General features: G+C 38.3%; 1 protein-coding gene across 4 annotated transcripts in view; it reads right to left on the bottom strand.

Moving 5' to 3' along the window:
• Positions 1-10,051: 10,051 nt before the first annotated feature.
• The window catches only part of C3H1orf94 (chromosome 3 C1orf94 homolog), a 63,982-nt gene continuing 52,680 nt past the window's right edge, over positions 10,052-21,353 (bottom strand). For all 4 annotated transcript variants that reach the window (XM_031962097.1, XM_003765344.4, XM_031962096.1 and 1 more), the window contains 2 exons: positions 18,510-18,706; positions 10,052-10,498 (listed from right to left, as the gene is read on the bottom strand). In XM_031962097.1, coding sequence (XP_031817957.1) covers positions 10,423-10,498; positions 18,510-18,706 — 273 coding nt within the window. In that variant the 3' untranslated portion in view covers positions 10,052-10,422. The remainder of the gene's footprint in view (positions 10,499-18,509; positions 18,707-21,353) is intronic.

Genomic DNA, 21,353 nt, shown 5'->3' with positions numbered 1-21,353 from the left:
AAAGCCATCTATTTTTCTTGGCGTCCTGGTAATTTAATAAACTGCTGAAGCTAGACTTAGAGACTTTATGATGCTGTAAGAAGAAAACTTGTCTGTTGATTCATTGTCGTCCAACTCCCACCCCAAATATCCCCTCCTTCCCAAAGTGATTTCCAAAGAACAATGGATTTCTGAAGAGACTGAGAAATGTTTGACATATATGTGGTAGAAACTTTAAATTTGTAAAGATTGCAGAGGGCAAAATGAGGACCAATGGCTAAAGTTATGGTGAGTTAGCATAAGAAATTACTTGTTATAATTACACCTGTCCCAGAATAGGCTGTTTAATGAAGTATTGAATTTTCCATCAATGGCAATGCTGAAGATCAGACTAAATGACCATCTATCAAAGATGTAGGAAGTGTTTTTGCTCAGGTATGAGTTGGAAGATATGTTCTACACACTCTTTTCCAGCTATAATTTTTAGAAATTTTCATAGTAACATGGTAGGAACATTGGATTTAGAGGCAGAAGACCTACGTCCAAATTTCATTTTAATAAAATTCCATTTTAATTTTCATTTAATAATGGTAGAGAAGGGTATTGTAGATCCTGGGCGAAGCAAAGGTGAAGAGGCTTGAAATCATCAAGCATGTGGGTAAGCAGAGAATTATTCATTCTGACTAGAGCATGGAAGCATAAGAATAATAAAGTTATGAGATAATGCTAAAGAGCCTGGGTGACTTTAGGTTTTGGAGGACCAAACTAAGGAGTTTGACCATTAGGCACAGAAGGATTTTGTGAAGTCATGTGACCATGTGTGAACATAATCAGATTTATTTGGCAAAAGTGTAAAGGACATACTGGAGTGGGAAAGGAGAAGATAGAGGAAAATTAATTCAAAGGTCATTGCTAGGGTGTGTGTGGAATACAACAGTTGGTCATCTAAACTATTGGTCATCTGAGCTGATCTTGAAAGGATGTTCTCTAATAAAAGCTGAGAGATTTATTTATTTATTTGCTGAGGCAGATGGGATTAAGTGACTTGCCCAGGGCCACATAGCTTGTTAATGTCAGAGGCAGAATTTTAACTCAGATCTTCTGGCTCCAGATCCACTGCACCATCAATCAGCCTTCCTGAATTTAAAAGGTGGCATTGAATATATTAAATAGGAGAACAGATTCAAGAAATGTGTCAGAATTAAGTCACCCAATTAGATGATGGAGGTGAGAAAGAAAGAGACAAATATAATAATGAGATTAGGAACATGAGTGAATTATGGTGCTACTGACAGTAATGGAAAAATCAGAAAGGGGAACAGTTTTTGAAGGAAAGATAATAAGCTCAGTTTGAGGACAAAAGGTAATTTACAAGAGGTTGAGGAGATGGCAGATAGTAAGGAAGAACAAAAAAGTTTATACCGTAAAGTTTAACAGTGAAAGAGGTTAGAAAAGATGGATGGGTATAGATATGTCAAGAGAACTCTGAGCTTAATCCTAATTCCTTACTACCATGCTATTCACTGCCCCCACCTAATGTGATTAAAGGAATAGTCTCCTGTCATTATATAATTGTGTAAGTCTGACAAGATATTAGTGGCATTTTGAGTGTTCATAGACAGAGGGGAAGGACGATGGAAAAGAAGATATTTAAGAGACATCCCAGGGGGTTACTGTTTGGTCAATGACTTTTAGAAAATTGGAGGGAGTAGCCCAAGGATAGATAGAGAGATCCACTTCAGAGAGGAGAAGGGATGCTGAGACCTTCTGTGACCCAAGGAGAGGACAGTTGTCACTGCAAAAAAAAAATTACTGAGAAGTTTAAAAGTACAAAATAAGGAAAATGAAGTGGCTCATGTTGATAGCTTTGATCTCTCTAGATCTAGAGATTTATTTAAAGAACCAAGACTTCCCCTGGAATCATACGGCCATTAGATGTCAGAGCTGGGATTTGAACTCAGGTTGTAATAAATTCATAGCTGTAAATTAAATTAAATTAATTGATTAATAATAAATAAATTAAATAATGTAAATAAATTCTGTCCACTGTACCACGAATCACCCTTTACTTCTAGCTTTATCTGAAATTATTTCTTTCCCTGTACTCCCCACAAACTGACTACTCCTTGTCTTTTATACATACAATACAATACACAATCCCATCTGTACACCTTTTTTCAGCTTGCCCTCTACACTTAGAATAGCTTTTCTCCTCAATAAAAAGATGAATTTCCACCCACAACTTTGTGAAGCCTTTCTGGATCTTCTCAGTAAGTAAACTTATACCTCTCTAATAAACTTATGAAACATTGTATGTTCTGTGTATGCCTTATCTCTCTGCCTTCCTGTGAGTTTCTTATAATTTTCATGAACATTATAAAGCAAGATAATGGTCCCATGAGGGCAGGTCCATATCTCAGAGTCTTACCTTTGCATATTTACCTAAATCCCAGCTCGGTGTTCTGCATATTTCCTTTAGTATTTCAGTGAATGATTTCATCCATGTAACCACTGTATTCTCTGGTGCATATCAAGATCTATCCACCAATCCTCCAAGGAGGATCTGCTCAATATGACAGACACATTTTTTTAATTCTTTTTAACATTTTGCTGATACCCGTGATGCTCAAACTGCCCATCTATTATCCCTCACTCCTGCTAGATGACCTTTCCTGTCATTCTTGTCCTTTCCTTAACAATGTCTTTTGCATCATTTCTCAAATACAATCCAGACACAGTAATATGCGTGGATCTACTCACACACCATACGTCTAGCCACCATTGCCCTCTGGGGAACCTTCAGTTTTGCTTCTTTTGAGATCATGGCCTTCCACAATTTGCAGGCACACGGCTGAAGAATACCAGAGTTAAAAAGACAGGTTCTTGTGGCAGAGAGCAGCTCAGGATCATGGAAAACACGATACAATTTCCCAAGTTCATTTAAATAATTTAATTTAACATGATTTTATTAAAGGCTTACCATATGCAAGACCCTATTGGGCAAATGGAATAGATGAATGAAGTGTATATTATACACGCTATGCAAAACATAGTGCTTGGGACACAGAAAGTGCTTAAGAAACATGTTGATCGTGTCTGCTCTTATTCAGTTCTGAGTCCAGTCTATGGGCTTTTAAAATTTTTGCTTTTGTTTTTTAAACTTATTTTCAATTCGGAGAACAAAGCAAACATTTCCACAACATAGTACAAGAAAGGATTATTGTCATGAAACTGCAAATCTACCCTGAACAACTTACCAAATATCAGGGTTACATTGTCATTGAACTTTCTGTATAATTGAATGTCATCAGCTGGACAATATACACAATACAGTCTTTCTCCAAATGCTGTTTCTTTTTCTGTGTGAATGGTTAGCCTTAACTCTTCAGTGACCATGGATCCCATGTAAGGAGATTTTGTAGTGTTTGGGGACTTGATATATAATCAACACATCTTCTATAAACAAACATCTGAAGAAATAGCTATGCTTATTTCCTATATATGGGCTTCCTATAAGACATTGTCTGTGAAAATAAAAAAAAATCACTTTTGACAGACATGTCTTACTATTTTATGCTTTGCTAGATTCAGTACTCAGGAGAGTACTAAACAAAGCCATCTTTATGATTGCATCTTTGAAGAATCTTATATAATTTTTACATTTGCAATGAAGACACCTACATTGTATTCTATCTAGTAAATGCAATTTTTAATATAATCAATAAATGAAAAGAACTAGCAGGATGTTGAATTCTCTTCACCTTTCAATCATGGTGACTAGAGATATGGTCAGTTATGAAAAAATCATTTATGAAAGAATTGTGTTCCCTTCTCATGTTGTCACTAGGGATACCTCCTTTTAGTACATTGGCTTTATGTTCATTTAGTCTCATAAATTATTTCTAGAGTTGAGAAAGCAGGCATGGGGTTGGTCACTTCTGATGCCTTTTTAAAATCACTTTTTTTAAGGTAATAAATAGCCCACTATTTTTTTCCATTTGGAAAGGATTATTCTCCTCTTTGAGGTTTCAATCCTTTGATACCTTTAAAATTGTGTTACCTTCAGCATGAATTGCTTCTTTGCTTATCAAGTGCTCTTCCCACCTTTACTGTCTACTTTCTCAGTTTCTAATTTCTTCTAACTTTTGCATAAAATATATTATGTATTAAAGTTTCTTTTTGTTGTTTAGTCATTTTAGTCATGTCTAACTCTTCATGGCTCCATTTGGGATTTTCTTCACAAAGATACGGATGAGCAAACTGAGGCAAATGGGGTTAGTGACTGGCCCAAGGTTACACAGCTATTAAGTATCTGAGGCTAGATTTGAACTCAGGTCTTCTTGATTCCAGATTTGGCACTTTATCTATTGTGATATCTAGCTGCCATGTACTAAGGTAACCAATCAAAATCTGGTAAATGATTTCGTTATCATTGATGATAAGAGGAGAATGCTATAGGCAAGTTGGCAAATTTGCTTTTAAATCAATTTGTTGTATTTCTTCCTAAGAGCTCAATCTATAAAAGCTGTCTGAATGACTTGTTTCAGTGGGGTTCTATACTAACATTTTTATAGGCTCATTTTTCTTTTCACTATTCAGTTGTTTCATCTGTGCCTGACTCTTTGTGACCTCCATTTGGGATTTCTTGGCAAATATTCTGGAGTAGTTGCCTTTCCTTCTCCACCTTATTTTACAGCTGAGGAAATTGAGTTAGATAGGGTTTGTCCATGATCACATAACATATGTCTGAGATCATATTTGAATTCAGATCTTCCTAACTCTAGCCTCAATATTCTATCCACTATATCACCTAGCTGCCATTTTCCTTCCACTACTTTTGTGTTATTTTAGATGGCAATACTGCTTGTAATCTTTCAGAATTGAGCTCAGTAATGTTCTCACAAATGACTTTGTAAGCCAGCATTGCCCTTACATGTCTGGTATTTGTCCACTTCCCTTCTCTCACACAGCCATTACCAGGGTGCAGCCTTCATAGTGTCACACCTTGACTAATGTAATCACCTTCTGACTGGTCTTGCTGCTTCAAGTCCCTTCCCACTCCATTCCATGCTTTACTTGGCTGCCAAAGTTATGTTCTCAAGTGCAGCTCTTACTATATCATGTCATTCAATGAACTCCAGGCTAGTATCAAAAATCTTCTAGTTCACACTTAAACCATTCACAACCTGACTCATTCCACTTTTCCAGTCTTCTTACATATTATTCCTTCCATTCATCCTACAATCCAAATACTCTGTCCTGTCTCTAGCATAGAGACTCCATTTCCCAACTTGTATTTTCACTGGTTTTCCCTCAGGACTGAATTTCTCTCTCATTTCTCCCTCCTGGCTTTTCTCACTGTCAGACTTAGTTCAAATCCCTCTTTCTGAAGGAGATGCTTCCTGCTCCCTCCACTAATGCCTTCCTTCTATGATTATCTCCCATTTACATTGAATGAACATTCTTTGTACATTTTCTCTTTCCTTAGAATTTAACCTTCTTGAATTTAGGTACATGTCTTCTTCTTTCTTTGTAGCATTGGTGCTTAGACAGTGCCTGACACAGAGAAAATGCTTAATAAACACACTGTTTAGCAAAGAAATTATGTATTTGTTGAAATAGTTTCTAGATTCTGGATTTTTGTGGGGATTTTTCTATCAAGTCCTCTCTATATGTTAGTTTGAATTGATATACTTTTCTCATTTTTTCAGTCAGTGGCTTGTCTGAATAGGATAAATAAGAGCTATTAAAATTATCCCTATTATCTTCTCATCTTAATCCTTTCTTCAAACTTGATGTTTACTTCAACCTTTGCTCTGATCAGTGATTTGACTACATGCAATCAGATCACTTTGAAATGACTTTAGTAACCAGTGATTTCCCTCCATTAAGATATGCTATTATTGTTATTGCTTTTTGTAATCTATTTGGTCTTAGTCTTATCCAGTGCCTTTCACCTGTTTTTTCCTTGAAGAAAAGAATTCATGATATATGAGTGAAGCTTTTGAGTAATCTATAAACCTCTGGCCCTTTCAATTCTTATTCCAAGATCATATTTTCCAACACTTTTCACTATGCTTTCCTGTGTTCACCTTCGTATTAAGCTTGCCATGTGTCAAGGTCTATATTGACTTGATTTGGAACACTTTGTCCAATTTCTCCTAGGATGCTTTTACTTCATCCTTTACAAAATATTGTGTTGTTCAGGAGAGCAAGAACTTCTGGCGGGAGGGTTTGCTGAGTCTTTTTCAGGGCTTTTCATTTAACTTTGGTTTCCACCTGTCATCCAACTCTCACCTGTGACTCCAAGAAGTTGTAGCATTCACAGTGGCTCCAAATGTCTTGGAGCCTTGCAAAATGTCTTGGCAGACAGGCTAAACTGATATGAGAGTAACTGATAGGCCTCAAACCCATTGATGAATCAGGGGGATGTCTCACCCCCTGTGAAGTGAAGACTTCCCTCAGTGGAATAGACAGATAAGAACAATTTGCTCCCATGGCCAGGAAGGTGGCTGAAGCAGGTATTATGGAGTGCTTAAGATCTTGATCAGATATAGAAGTCACCAAGGTCATCCAATGGATCCAAGGGCAATCACCAGCCATCCTCACTTCTGTCTTGTCACTGGACTTTGATAACTCTGGAAGAGAGGGTAAGGCTGACAACTCTACCTTATTTAAATCCAATTCACACACAAGTGAAGACATCATTCTGTGATGTGATTGGTCCCCTGAGATAAATGACAAAAAAGAACAGCAAATATGATGGGAATGTAGCTTAAAGTAGCTTCCTGACTCTTTATGAACAATGAAAGGCCAGATAACTAATTGTATGAGATGATGTTTCTTCTTATCTCTCCATGCTGATGAAATCAAAGATACCAACTCATTTTTTTTACTTTATCCTGAAATATTTTTTACAATCATTTCAGTAGATAGAGTATAAGACCTGGAATCAGGAAAATCTGAATACAAATCCAGATTTAGACATTGTATGGCCCTCAGAAAGTTACTTATTTTCTTTCTGCCTCAATTTATTCATCCATGAAACAAGGATAAGGAATGAAATAAGCATTTATTAGAGTTAGCTAGTTTGCTCCGTGGATAGAGCATTGGGCCTGGAGTCAGAACCTGAGTTCAAATCTGACTTCAAACACTCACCAGCTGTGTAAATTGGGAAAATCACTTAATCTATGTTTCCCTTAATCCACTAGAGAAGGAAATAGCAAACCATTCCAATATCTTTGCTAAAAAAAATTCATACGGAGTCACAAAGAGTCAAACATGACTGAACAACAACAAAAAATTATTAAACACTATGTGTCAGACGCTATACTAAATGCTTTACAAATATCTTATTTGATTCTCATAAGCACACTGGCAAGCAGGTCTCATGATTATCCTATTTTATAATTGAAGAAACAGAGGCAAACGGGGTTAAGTGGTTTATCTAGGATCCCATGGCTGGTAAGTTTCAGAGGCTAATTCTCCAACTGATAAATGGTAAAAGGATATGAACAATTTTCAGATGAAGAAAAGGAAAGTATTTCTAGCCATATGAAAAGGTGCTCTAAATCACTATTGATCAGATGCAAATTAAAACAACTTTGATGTACCATTCAGATTGGCTAAAATGACAGGAAAAAGATGACAAATGTTAGAGGGGATGTGGGAAAACTGGGACACTGATGCATTGTTGGTGGAGTTGGGACTGGATCCAACCATTTGGAACTATGCCCAAAGGATTATCAAACTGTGCAAACCCTTTGTCCCAGCAGTGTCTCTACTGGGACTGTATCTCAAAGAAATCTTAAAGGAGGGAAAGAACCCACATGTGCAAAAATGTTTGTGGCAGCCCTTTTTGTAGTGGCTAGAAACTGGAAACTGAGTAGATGCCCATCAGTTGGAGAATGGCTGAATAAATTATGGTATAGGAATATTATGGAATATTATTGTTCTGTAAGAAATGACCAATGGGACTATTTCAGAAAGTCCTGGAGAGACTTACATGAACTGATGCTGAGTGAAATGAGCAGAACCAGGAGATCATTATACACTTCAACAACAATACTATATGAGAATCAATTCTGATGAATATAACTCCTTCCAACAATGAGATGATTGAGGCCAGTTCCAATTGTTCAGTGATAAAGAAAACCATCTACACCCAGAGGGAGGATTGTGGGAATTGAATGTGGACCACAAGATACATTTTCACTCTCTTCATTGTTGCTTGCTTGCATTTTATTCTGCTTCTTTTTTTACTGGTTTGGTTTGATTTGATTTTTTTTGTACAGTACAATAATTATATAAATATGTATGCATATATTGGATTTAATATATATTAATACCATGTTTAACTTATATTAGACTACTTGCCATCTAGGGGAGGGCATGGGGGGGAGGAAGGGAAAGTTGGAACACAAGGTTTTGCAAGGGCTAATGTTAAAAAATTGTCCACACATATGTTTTGAAAAATAAAAAGCTTTAATAAAAAAAAATAAAAAAACTGAAAAAAAAAGTTTTGGAGCTTAGATTTGAACACAAGCCCGGAACTCTATCCAAGTGTTATAATAGCAACTATTGTTCCTGTAAAGATCCAATATTTGTCAAGTGTTGTGTAAGTCTTAAAGTGATATCTAAATGCTAGTTATCAACTTCATCATCATCATTATTCATAGTGAGAATGTCAATATACAAGTGGTTCAATTCATCTACTACATCTACTTTTTGATCATTAATTACATCAAAGAGGCACTTTTAAAATACCTACTATGTGTCTGTCATATGCTAAGCAAAAGATGTATAAGGAGAAATATTCACTGATCCCACCTTCAGAGCTTACATTCTAATACAAGATTTCAGCATTCAAAATGGAGTCATGTTCAGGGAAGTCACAGGGAAGAGACAGGGACTGGAGTGAAATCATAGGGCGATGGATTTCCAGTCCTTCTTTGTTTGCACTGAGAGTAATAATTTGAGTTTTTTCTTCTTCCCCAGAGCAAGAGCAAAATATGGGGAGAGGGAAGAAGGAGAGGTGAGAAGAAATTTGATGTGAATGATACTAGGGCAAATGGCAGTATGGTCACAGCATGTGGGCCTTGAAGTCCTGGTAGATGTCCAGGTGGGATATGACACATGGTCTGGGACTAGATATAGGAGTTATATGTTTCTAACTCATTCAGCCTTCTAATAATTAAAGAGCAGACACAGAGAAGTTGCAGTTAAAATAGCTTTTGTAGGCTATAAACTCTCTTTTACTTATCCCCTCGCCATTCAAAATTGGATGGAGGATGGGGTGGGGGATTGTTGTCTACTATGCCTGCTTCAAGATGTGCATTATTTAAGAATTCTTCACTATGTAGCCAACTTGTGGAGATGAGCCTTAGTGAGACTGAGCTGTGGAGCAATGACCATGAGCCATTATAGACTCCATGACTTTTTAGCTTGTCAGTATTTGTAGGCAATTGGTATAGTCTCCAAAAAACCAGGGAACCCTCCCTTCTATGATGAGTCATGGGCTTTTATGAATGCCTTAGATGCTTAATAAATGTTTGTTGAATTAAATAGAGTTAAATCTTTCAAGATCAAGTCTATTCCCTCCTCTTTTGGTTAAGGAAGGGAGTTAATGTACATTGTTATCTCGCCTTTATTAGGGATTGCTTTCTAGTTTGCATTTGGTGATTGTCAAAGTCCTGGAAGGAAGTTCCATTCCCCAGATGAATCTGGGAGCAGGAAGTGTTGGAGTGTAGGCATTTTACAAGAGAGACCAGAGGAGTTCCATGACATTTTCAAGGTCACACAGTTGGTAAGTGACATAGACAGGACTTTAAATCAGGTTTTCTGATCCTAAATTCAGTGTAAACAAAGCCAGAAGGAAACTATCCATCAGGATCCTGATGATTAAAGCTTTAATTGAAGCTCAGAAGGGACTTCATTCTTTCTGCTTTCTTCCCAGCCCAGCCCATCCCCAACACATGCACTGAAATTGGGTAACTTTAATAAATGGAGGGAGACCCAGACAGGGAAATGGGACACTTCAAATCAAGCAGCCAGGAAGAGAGATGAATTCATTTCAAGTAGTTCAGAGTTTTATTATAAATACAAACTTTTTTCTTATTATACGCCTTACTCCTATTTTACCAACAACAACAACAAAAACCATTCACGTCAGCTAAATACAACTCTGTATGTGCATTTTTGTGGGTAGGTGTGTATGTTTGTGTGGAGTATGTGTGTGTGTATGCATGTATGTGTGTGTGTATGTGTGTGTGTGTGTGAGTGGGTGAGTGTGTATGCATGTCTGTATGGGGGGAGAGGGTCTGCCTGGCCAGAACATTGGTTTTCCAAACCTGAAACCAGATGATCTTGGAGGCCAGGGTTGCGGAACACTTCACTCTGGCCCTATGGGATGAGAGGTGGCAGAGAAGAAAGGGAGAAGGGCGGCTAGAAATTGATGCCGTTGCCACTGGAAGAAAAGTAGGGGCTATTCACCAGCGGTCCACTGGATGTTGAGCCAAACCTACAAGAAAGAACAGTGGATCTTATGAGATCTCTCCCTGCCATCAGCCCAGGGCTTACTGAGATTCTCGTCTGAATTGGGTGATTGTCAGAGTCCTGTGATAGGCAAGGAAGTGGGAATCCTCAGGACAGACTCACAGCTGAGCTCCAGCAGCTAGACAGAGACTACTCCCATCCCCAACCTGGAAATTCCCATGTCCATTTGCTGGGCTCTGGCCATCAGAGAACCACAGGCTCCAGAAGAGCTGGAAGGAACCTTGGCCATTCTTTCATTTACCCCCTTGTTTTACTGGTGAATAAACTGAGACCTAGCGAGGGGAATTACTTCCCCAGGGGGACACAGAAAAGAGAACTAAAACAGGGTTCTCTTGGCCCTCAGCTCAATGTTCTTTGCACTATCCTTCATGCTCCCTTCTTCTTCATAAACAGGACCTTGTAGATGGGTCCCACAATATTTAGGTACCATAGCAAGGCTAGGAAAGACCGGAGCTCTAGGTTATGTTCCTGAACCTCCTGGATCTTCCCGCATCCCTGGGAGGCTGCTGATTGGGTAGGCTAGAGAATTCTCGTGTTGCTGCTATCTCTAAGAACAGTGTTCTCATTCATGGAATCCCAAATCAAAGGAGATCTCAGGGTCAGACTCAGACAAAGGGTTACCTCCTTGAGATGAGTTTGAGGGCACAGTAAGATTCCCTGACCCTTCTATTTCCTTCCCTTCCTTTTCACAAAACCTAATCCTATATTTCATTTCCAGTGCAATAAGTATGTACTAAATGCCTATGGCGTGCCAAGCCCTGGGTGCTATGGAGACAACAAGAGAAAGAAAGAGTTAATCCCTGCTCTTAGAGAGTTCCTAGGGTTGGTATGACTTATACATAGAAAACACTTAGACACTATGACAAGGTTGGTTTGGATCTTTGTTAAATTATATACTAGACATTAAGCAGGTGTGAAACCTTGAGGAGTTAAGGAGGAGAGAGAATGGTATTTAGCTCAAGTGGCTAACAAAGTCTTCCTAGAGGAGGCAGGATATGGCAGGTGCTTTGAAGGATGTTGGATTGGATGGATAGGAGAAGAAGAGTATTCCAGGAAGAGAAAAATCTTAAGCAAAGAAAAAGACAAGAATCAGTTTTCTGTGGTCACTTTCCTCTGCCCTGAGAAAATTAAGAATTTCTGGTCTAAGGGCCTTCATTTTCCTGCTTTTGCCTTTTCTACATTTCAACATATTTGTTTTACTCACTCTTTCATCCTTATCTTGTCTTAAAGGAAAGAAAAAGAAAAAAGAAAAGAAGACTTTCCTTTTTCTTCCTGCTATCTTAATCCCATCCCCACTCCTTTTCCTCTGGGACTTTTCCTCTGGTAGTCCCTCCTAGTTCTTATCACCGAATCACAAAGTTGGACCTGAACCAACTGGTTCAACCCAGATGTGGTAAAAACCAAAAAAACCCCAAAAACAGATTTTTATTACCAGATTTCATTGGTATTGGAGCTTCCTCATGATGAGCAAAATCCCCCTATAATGCAGATCAGCATCTTCTCTGCAATGGGTAGTCTTGGAGAGCTTTCTGTGGCCCTGAAAGGGTATAACTTGTCCAGGGTCACACATATGGGATGTGTTGGACATGAAACTTGAACTCAGGTCTTTCAAATTTAAAGACCAGTCATATCATTACCCTTCCTTCATTTTTTGTCAGAATAAAAACCCCTTTTACAGCACACCCAATAAACAGTCATTCAGCATTTGATTGATGAAGACCTTAAGTGAGATAAATTAACAATTTTCTGAGGCAGCCACCATACCTTCCATAACTAAGTTTTTCCTTCTAACAATTTCAAATTTTCCTTTTTGTAATTTCCTTCCATTCCTGCCTCCCTGGGTTAAGCAGAACACTTCTATCTGGTCTATTCTAGCTGGTCAAGTATTAGAATCACTCAGAAGTTTAGAGTTAAAAGAGCAGAAACAAGTCACCAAATCCAAATCATATCTGAAAAAATTCCCATTACAAGAAATCAGACAAGGGAGCATCCCAACTTTAGATCTGAAGACCTTCAATAAAGGGGAACCCACTATTAATCAAAGTAGTCCATTCTGCTCTTGAATATGGAGTTTTCCAAAAGCAAGCCTAAATTCTTCTAAATCCTCCAACTTCTATCAATTACTTTTAGTTCTTTTTTCTGTAGTTATATGTATATATGTATACACACACACACACACACACATATAAAACTATATAAAACAAAGCTAATCTACCAGACCATCTTCTAAATCTTGAAAACAACAATCATATCCACTTATATCCTCTTCTCCCTAGATTGAACATCCTTACTTCCTCCTCATATAGGATAAACTCATTCTTCACTACCTAGTTCACAACTCACAACTTCACACTTACCTGTTGTCCTCCTCTAGACAGTCTCCATTGTATCAATATTCTTACATTAAGCTTCCAAGAAAAGAACACAATATTTCATTATGGTCCTAAGAGGGCAGAATAAAGAAGGATCACTTCCTCCTTATTCTACCAATTATACCTCTTGTGATAAAGCTCAAGATTGAAATCAAATTTTTGGTTGCCATATATTTTCCACTGTTGACCTTTAGTGAACTTGTAATATACTAAAGCTATCTGATCTTTTGCAGGAAAAAAAAATTTGTCTAATCTTGCCTTTTCTTGTGAATTTGATTTTTTGAATCCAAATAGATGAGGCAGCTGGTGGCTCACTGATCAGGAAAACCTGAATTCAAATTCAGCCTCAGACACTTCCTAACTAAATGAGTCACTTACCTTCTGTTTGCCTTAATGTGCTAGGGTAGAATATGGCAAACCAATCTAATACCTTTCCCAAGAAAATCTCACAGACAGTACTGGTATGCTATGGTCCATGAGATCACAAAGAATCCAACACAACTGAACCACAATAAAAATGACTTTATATATTTTTATATTTGATTCCACCATCATTGTTTCAGTCCAAAGCTCTGAACTGTCAAGATCTTTTTAGGTTTTGACCATCATCTAAAATGTTAGCTATCCCTCTCAGCTTTGTGTCTGCTTAAGTATGTCATCTATACTTTTATTCAAATTATTGATAAATCTGTTAAACAGCACCAAGCTGAGCACAAATTCCTGGGGCACTCCACTAGAGGCTTCCTTCCAAACTGACATGGAAAAATAATGATTATCCAACCAGTTCTGAATCCAACAATTATCCCATTACGAGCCCCATACTCTTCCCCGCTAGAATAGCATGAGATACCTTATCAAACACTTTGCTGAAGTCTAGGATATTCCTACAGCACTTGCCTCATCTCCATGCTTAGCTACGCTGAGAAATAAAGGAAATCAAAAGTGCATGACTTGTTCTTGATGGAGTCATGCAGGTTCTTTGAGTTCACTCCCTCAGTATCCAGGAACTATCTCTTTAAAAATGCACTCTGAAATTTTGTTGTGAAACAGTTGGTTACATTAATCTGTAGTTTGCAGACTCTTTTCTTTTTTGAACATTGGGACATTTATCCTTCTCCAGTCCTTTTATTCCTCCTCTATTCTCCATGATCTTCCAAATATCACTGACAGTAACTCACTAATCACATTCAACCTTTCTTTAAGTTCCAAAGGGTAGTTAGGTGCTATTTCCATATTTGTCCTGTGTATCAGCGCCCTAATAGGCATTTTTGTCCTGTCCTTTCTATTCCAAAGGCCATTTTCAGTGGCAGAGAAAAAAGAAAAATAAAAATCAAGAGCCCTTCATTTTCTTTGTTGTCAGTTATCATTCCATCTACCCCAAGCACTGTTCCCACACTTCTTTAAACTGCCTTTTTCTCCACAGTAGTCCTCTTCCCTCCAATTCTCTTTTTGTTGTTTTCAGTTTTCCTCACCAGCTTGAGTTCATTCCAAGTTTTAACACATCTAATACTCTTTTTACAAAGCTGGGCCATGCTTTTGTATCCATCTTCTGTTACTTGCCCCTGCTTCAATCTTCTGTACATTTCTTTTTAAAATCTAAATTGGTTGGTAAGTTTTCTATTCCATCCATACTCATCTTTTCAGACAACTCACATTTTCTCTCTTCATTATTGTTTCCCTTTGCGTCTTCCAAATTTCATTCTTAAGTTTCCCATCCCTCTTTTATTGACTTCCCTTATAGAATTCTAGTCCATGGGCTCTTATCTATTTATTTTCTGAGCCCTTTGAAATCTGTTCTCCTTAAGTCTAGGGTGCATGTCATATGCTCAGCTTTCCTTTCCTTTATCAAACTTTAAGAGGTAGGAAGAAATCACTTACCCTAAGGCTCCCCTAATTGCTTCCTACCCAGCAACTAATTCCTCTCTGTTAGAATCAGATCCAGGATAGAATTCCATCATTAGTTCCTCCACCTTTCAAAAGATAAAATTTTCATTGAAACAAGTCAAAAAATTATTATAAGCTCTGCTTTTGGCAGAAAGCACGCCAGTAGATGTCTGGATAATTGAACTGCTTCATTATTGCTATATTATGCCTCTATGCCAAGCTTATAATCTCTTTCCCAAAATCATATGTTTATTCTTGCTATACAGGTGGTCTGTAATATGCCCTGATTACAAAATCATATCAGTTTCTCCATTATCTTTACCCAGGTGCTCTCTTATGGTTGCTGGATCTCTTCACACGGCTGTAGCTTCTTAGAAATACTACCCTTCCCCTTTTATTGTTATCCTCTTTTAAAACAAACAATGTATCCCCAACCAATGCCATATTCCAAACTTGGGATTCTTCCCAAATTTCTGTGACACCTTTGAGATCAAATTTGTCTCCTCGCTTTAGGTCCCTGCTCATTTTACTTGTTGCCTAAAGCCAGCAAATAAGTCTCCTCTTTTCCATCCTCAATTCCACATGATATTTACACCAGATGAGGCTTTCACCATTCTGATTATCTTCCTTTGAACATTCTTGACATTATGAACATCTTTCTGAAATTGTGATGCCCAAAAGTGAATACAATACTCCAGATGTAGTTTTATCATTTTAGCCTCCTCTTCTCTCTGAGGTCCCCCTATCATTAATAGAAGGGAAACTTCTCCCTCATATGCTATCTCCCGTTGGAATTCTCTCCATACATGTAGAAAGAGTCAACTACATTTACAGCCTCCATTTCCTTGCCATACACTCACCTATCAAACTCCTGCATTGAGATTTCCATTCATTCTACTCTCCTGAAACAGCTCTAATGTCAATAATGACTTTCTATTGCTATTTCCAATGGCCTTTTAAAATTCCTCAATCTCTGTAATGTCTCTGCAGTATTTGACACTGTTAACCAATGCCCCCATATATCCCCTTCTGGATTCTCTCTCTTCCCCTGATTTATGTGATATTCCCTCAACTTGATTCTTTCTCTTTGCTTCTATTTCTGATTCCTTTTCTTCTTCTCCACTATTATATATATATATTCCACAGGGTTTAATCCTTGCTTGTTTGGGGGATGTGCATAGCTAAATGAAGAGTATTCTTTCCCATGACAATTTCAACAACAGCTATAATCTCAGATGTCATCTCGATGAAGATAACCACCGTATGTATTTTACTACTTATGACCCATTTGTCAAGTACCATATTCCCAAATGTTAGCTGGACTTCTTCACCAGGACTTCAAATTTAGCACATTCAAAATAGAACTTTTCATCTGCCTAAGTACCTCCCAACACCTTTCAGATAAGCAAATACTTGCTCTTGACTTCTCTATATATCATCACCCTAGTCTCCCAAGCTCAAATCTTCATACATTTTTGATGCTTAGCATTACTTTACTCCATCCTCCCATCTCCATTAGTCCCTAAGTCCTATGGATTCTTCTTCTCCATTCCTCCCTCTCTTCTGACAATATGACCATTCTAGGGTACTCCTCTTCACTTTCCCGGATTGTTTTGCAGTCTTTTAGCTAGTCTCTTTGCCTCTGGTATTTTCTCCCCAAGCCTTCCTTGCTGAAATCATATTTCTAAGGAACAGATCTGACATCTTATTCTCCTCCTCAAAAATACTCTATAATTGCTTTTAGAACCATATCTCAAGCTGGCATTCAAGATTTCTACCTTTCCTCTAGCTGAACCTTACGCAACAGCCAAATCGGATTATTTGACATCTTCTAAACATACCTTGTGTTTTCTCATCTCTGCTGCTTTGCCATACCATTTCCTTCACCTCCCAAGACCTTCTACTTCATCTCTATAGAAATCTTGCCCATTCATCAAAGTCTAGCTTAAATGCTGCTTTCTTCATGAGGTTTTCTCTGATCATTCTGATCAGAAGTGACCTCTCCCTTCTCTAATCTCTTATAGCTTCTTGTTGTATCTAGCCACAGGAATCTTGCAATACTGCCTTGCATTTGAGGTTTTCTCCTTATTTTATTTCCTTTCTTAGAGTGTATGTTCTATCGGCACCCACACAGTCAAGATTTCTATGGGACATTCCAAAATGTTGGGTAGAGCTCCTGTGAAAGACTGAGGGTGCAATATGAACAAGACTCAGGCTAAGATGACATGAATAGGCTGTGACATGTATCACAGAAAGAAGTAACTACATTGGTGAATTCACAGATCCATCAATACATCCAAGCATTAAATTGTAAGTTTTTTGAGTAATAAATCATATTCATATTTCTATCTTCTGCAGAGTCTAAGATAATGGTAAGCACAAAGAAGGTGCTTAAGAAATCTTTCGAATGAATTGAGATTTATCATTGCTGCAATGAAGATAACATTGAAAAGAAAAAAAAACATAGACAAGTAATAATAGCTGGCATTTATATAAAATGCCTTAAGGCTTGCCAAGTGCTTTATAAATAAATATTACTTCATTTGATCCTATCTTGGGAGTTAGATAATAGTATCAGTCCTATTTTATAGATGAGGAAACTAAGGTTGATATATTTAAATTTCTTTTTGTTTTGAGGCAATTGGGGTTAAGTGACTTGCCCAGGGTCACACAGCTAGGAAGTGTCAAGTGTCTGAGATCAGATTTGAACTCAGGTCCTAAATTCTGAGTTGGTATTCTATCCACTGTGCTATCTAGCTGCTCCTCAAGTTGATATTGTGACTTGTCCAGGGTTATACGATAATAAGTATGTGAGACTCAGATGTCTCCCCTTCCCCAAGGTTTCCATAACCTAAGACTCAAACTCAGCTCTTGATGATTGTGGGTCTAGTGCACTGTGTTACCTGGCTGCCCCAAAGGGGTGGGATCAAGTTGTTTAAAAGCTATGAATTTGGGCAAGACTGAGCAAGGAGAATTATTGCAGGTTCTTTGGAGCAAGAGTAACACAAGTAAGATTTCTCTAAAAGCGATGTGTAGAGAAGAATTAAAAAGGGAAAGAACAGAGCTAAGGAGACCAAACAATATGTTACTGTGCCACTCTGGGAATATTTTGATAAAGGCCTAATTCTAATCAACCCTGAGAAGCCTTTCTTGACATTGAAAAACGTAGGGTTGGGCATGGCTGATGTTTATGGCCCTTTCCAGCTCTAAAATTCTATGCTCTCTTTGTCCAGCCCATAGCAATCTTTCTTTCCTGTGCTCTCATCACACTCACAATCTGTACTTAGAATTTTATATTTGGTGATATTCTAATATGTAAAACTTTGCATTATAGATTATTTGTTAATGTCAATAACTGGGCTAAGAGCTCTTAAGGGCATGGGACATATCCCATCCTTCTGTCTCTCTATAGCACCCAATAAAGATTTTGGCTTCAGACACCATTTTACTGCATTTTACTGCATTTACTGCATTATATATGCCAATATAAAATAATATAATATAAATATAAAGTAAATAATATAAAATAATATAAAAATCTTCCAGGGAAGGCTGCTTGTTGGCTAGTGATACTCTCTGGGAAACCATTTGGTACCCTTATCCAGAATTATCTGGCTTTAGAAGAACTCTGCTATTCTTATAGTATCCTCATCTCTACCCAATGTCCACCTTCTCCCTAATAAATGACGTGTTGGATGAGGGTGAGATTTAGGAACATACCCATAAGCTTGGGGGAAGAGGTACTGTGGCCCATCTCCTGCCATGGGGGAAGGGTCACGGGGGCTGGTGGACAGCTTGGGAGGTGTCCTCTGTGGGTAAGAGTAGCCAGGCTGGACGAAAGGGATGTAACTCAGCAAAGGGGTATATGATGATCTGAAAATCTGTTGTCCCATCTGCTGCGGGTTGTAGGGTGTCACCTGTTATTCAGAGAAGAGAGAAGATTCCCCACATTAACAATTTCCATTCCCACCACCATCCTCCAGTTCCCTTCCCTTCCACAAGCCATATCCATGTGTCCCATAGACTATATCCCAAACCCACCAAAAACCCTAGTTCATTCTTTGTTTTTTTCATCACCAAAGATGCCAGGCTTGATTTGCTGTATCTCAGTCTCTGTGTCCTCATCACATGACACGGTCATAGTAAAAAAATGATCATACTAAATTTATTTCATTCAACTTAGAATCCCATCTCAATTTTAGAATGTCCTTATTGATCACATTTTATATAGAAAAGTGGAGAGACTTAGGGCCAAAGGTGGGGTAAGGAGGAGGTTACCCCAATGATATCTATTTTCTCATTACCCAGAAAAGGAGTCTCTCTTGCACCTTGGGCACACAAGAGTTGGAATAAGCTTCATAAAGAAAGATCCCAAATTAATTTCTTAAAACAAGTTTTCTTGTGGGGAGGAGGAACAGAAATGCTAGGACACAGATTCTGGAGATGGAGAATCCAGTACATTATGAGGCTACTTATAAGGAGGTGGGTCACAGTAGGAACATAGAGGATGATAGGGGTGAACTGGGGAGGAACTTAGCTAAGGTGAGAAGGGGAGGAAATATCTGATAAATAACTAATTACTCTTGCTAACTAGTTACTATACTCAGATGATCCTACTTGTGAAAGGAACATAAGTGTTGTTAATCACCCTCCAAATTTTAGTGCTCTAGGACAAAGTACTGATCATCCTATCCTAGTTACAGCTCTGAGTCAAACATTCTAATGCCCTTTCCTGTCCCTTCCAAACTTCCCTCTCTACCCTCAACATATACATTTCCAAGTATTTAAAGATGTGATGTCCTGAAAAAGCATGTAAATTTATACAAGGCAGAGATTTATGAGTGAGTTAAAAGTTCAAGTTCCTTAGATGATATACATGGCATTCTGCAATCTGATGCCATCTGCCTTGTTAGTCCTATCTCCTAATGCTCTGTTCCACGGATTTAAACATGTATTCTATTGCCTCCTTGCTTTTGCTTAGGCTATTTTCTCTGACATAGGTACCCAGTGCCTTTTGACCTGTTAAATTCCCGTGATCTTTAAAGCTTCCCCCAAAGGCTTTCCTAAAGCCTTCCCCTATCTGTGTTAGTCTTCACCCTCAGGTCTTTGTGTTTCTCTAATGCCCATATTATGTAACATGGTGTAATAGAGTTATCTATATTGGAGTCTTATACCCCCTACTAGATAATGACTCCTATGAGGACAGGGCTTAGCACAATTTTCTGTATATTGTATGTATTTAAGACATATTTGCTATTAAAGATATAAAAGTACAGGGAAGAGTGTTCCCGATATAAGTATAGTTTCTTGGATTTTGGAAGGGCTAAAGCTCCTGTCCAATATAGTCTAAATATGAAGGATGCTCCAGGATCTATGGTGGCCTACAAGGCCCGGTCTTCCTAGTGGATAGATTGCATGTTCTGACTTCACCACACAATAACCCCTCAGAATTCTTTGTTCAATCTGTCAGGGGCAATTGGGCAAGATAGTTTTGTCTGTTACTAGTGTCCCAGGCTTTGTACGCACTCCCAGAAATCTCCTTTGGGTAAGAATAGGGAGTGAGCTCTTCTGGGACAATCAGATCCATAGACTTTGACTTGATCTTTACTCTATTTTCATAGAAACATAGGATCACAGAACTGAAGCTAAAAGGGATCCCAGAGGCCATCTACTTCAACTTCTATAATTTATAAATAGAGAAACTGAGGTCTAGAAAGATAAAGTGGATTCAAGATGACATAGATTTTTGTAAGAGACAGAGGCAGGACATGAAGCCAGGTCCATATGGCCTCCCCCATAGCCACGTGTAACAACCTTGGACTTGGGAGCAGCATATGCTATGGTCCTGGATGTACAGCTGATACTTGAGAAATGCCCCACTTTCATCATAAGAAAATATAAGGAGATACAATTTGAGACCCTTCATACCCCAGGGTTTGCCATTGTGCCATTCCCATCAAGTTCAACCCAGCCTCTGTCTGACTAGAGTCAACAAGATGCTGGTATAACCTAAGACATACCAGCTCCGGCCTCTCTGTCTGCTTCCTTTAAATTTCCTTGACCTGAACTGCAAGGCCAAGCAGAAGTGTGGATGCAATTATTTTGCACTGCATCCCAGCTGTTCTTAGCATCTTGGCGTGATTAAGACCTCCTTAGAGGATGCTCCAGTATGGGGAAAATAGATACAGTCCCATCTGCCTTTTCCGCCTTGGCACGCTGTGCTTCCTTCTGAAAACTAGGGATTTCATTGTCCCTAAGGATTTCTGGGCCCCCATTCCCCTTCTACCATCTGCTATACCTATCTGTATGCAGCAATGTAAAAACACTAGGGGATCACAGACAATCCAGAGCAATAATAATAATGACAATAATATAATAATTCAAATTCCTAAAGTGCTTTACAATTTTAAAACAATCTGCTTATAGCAACCTTCTGAAATGGATAGGACAAGTATCCACGATACTGATGAGGAAAATGAGGGGCAATGACTTGCTTAAGGTCATACAGCTAATTATCACTCCAGGGATTCTGACTCCAAGCATGGAGCTCTTGTTAATGCACCA

The sequence above is a fragment of the Sarcophilus harrisii genome, chromosome 3, assembly GCF_902635505.1.
Source record: "Sarcophilus harrisii chromosome 3, mSarHar1.11, whole genome shotgun sequence".
NCBI classification, from domain to species: Eukaryota; Metazoa; Chordata; class Mammalia; order Dasyuromorphia; family Dasyuridae; genus Sarcophilus; species Sarcophilus harrisii.
Note: the sequence above shows the minus strand (reverse complement) of the source record. Positions and strands in the feature narration are given on the sequence as shown.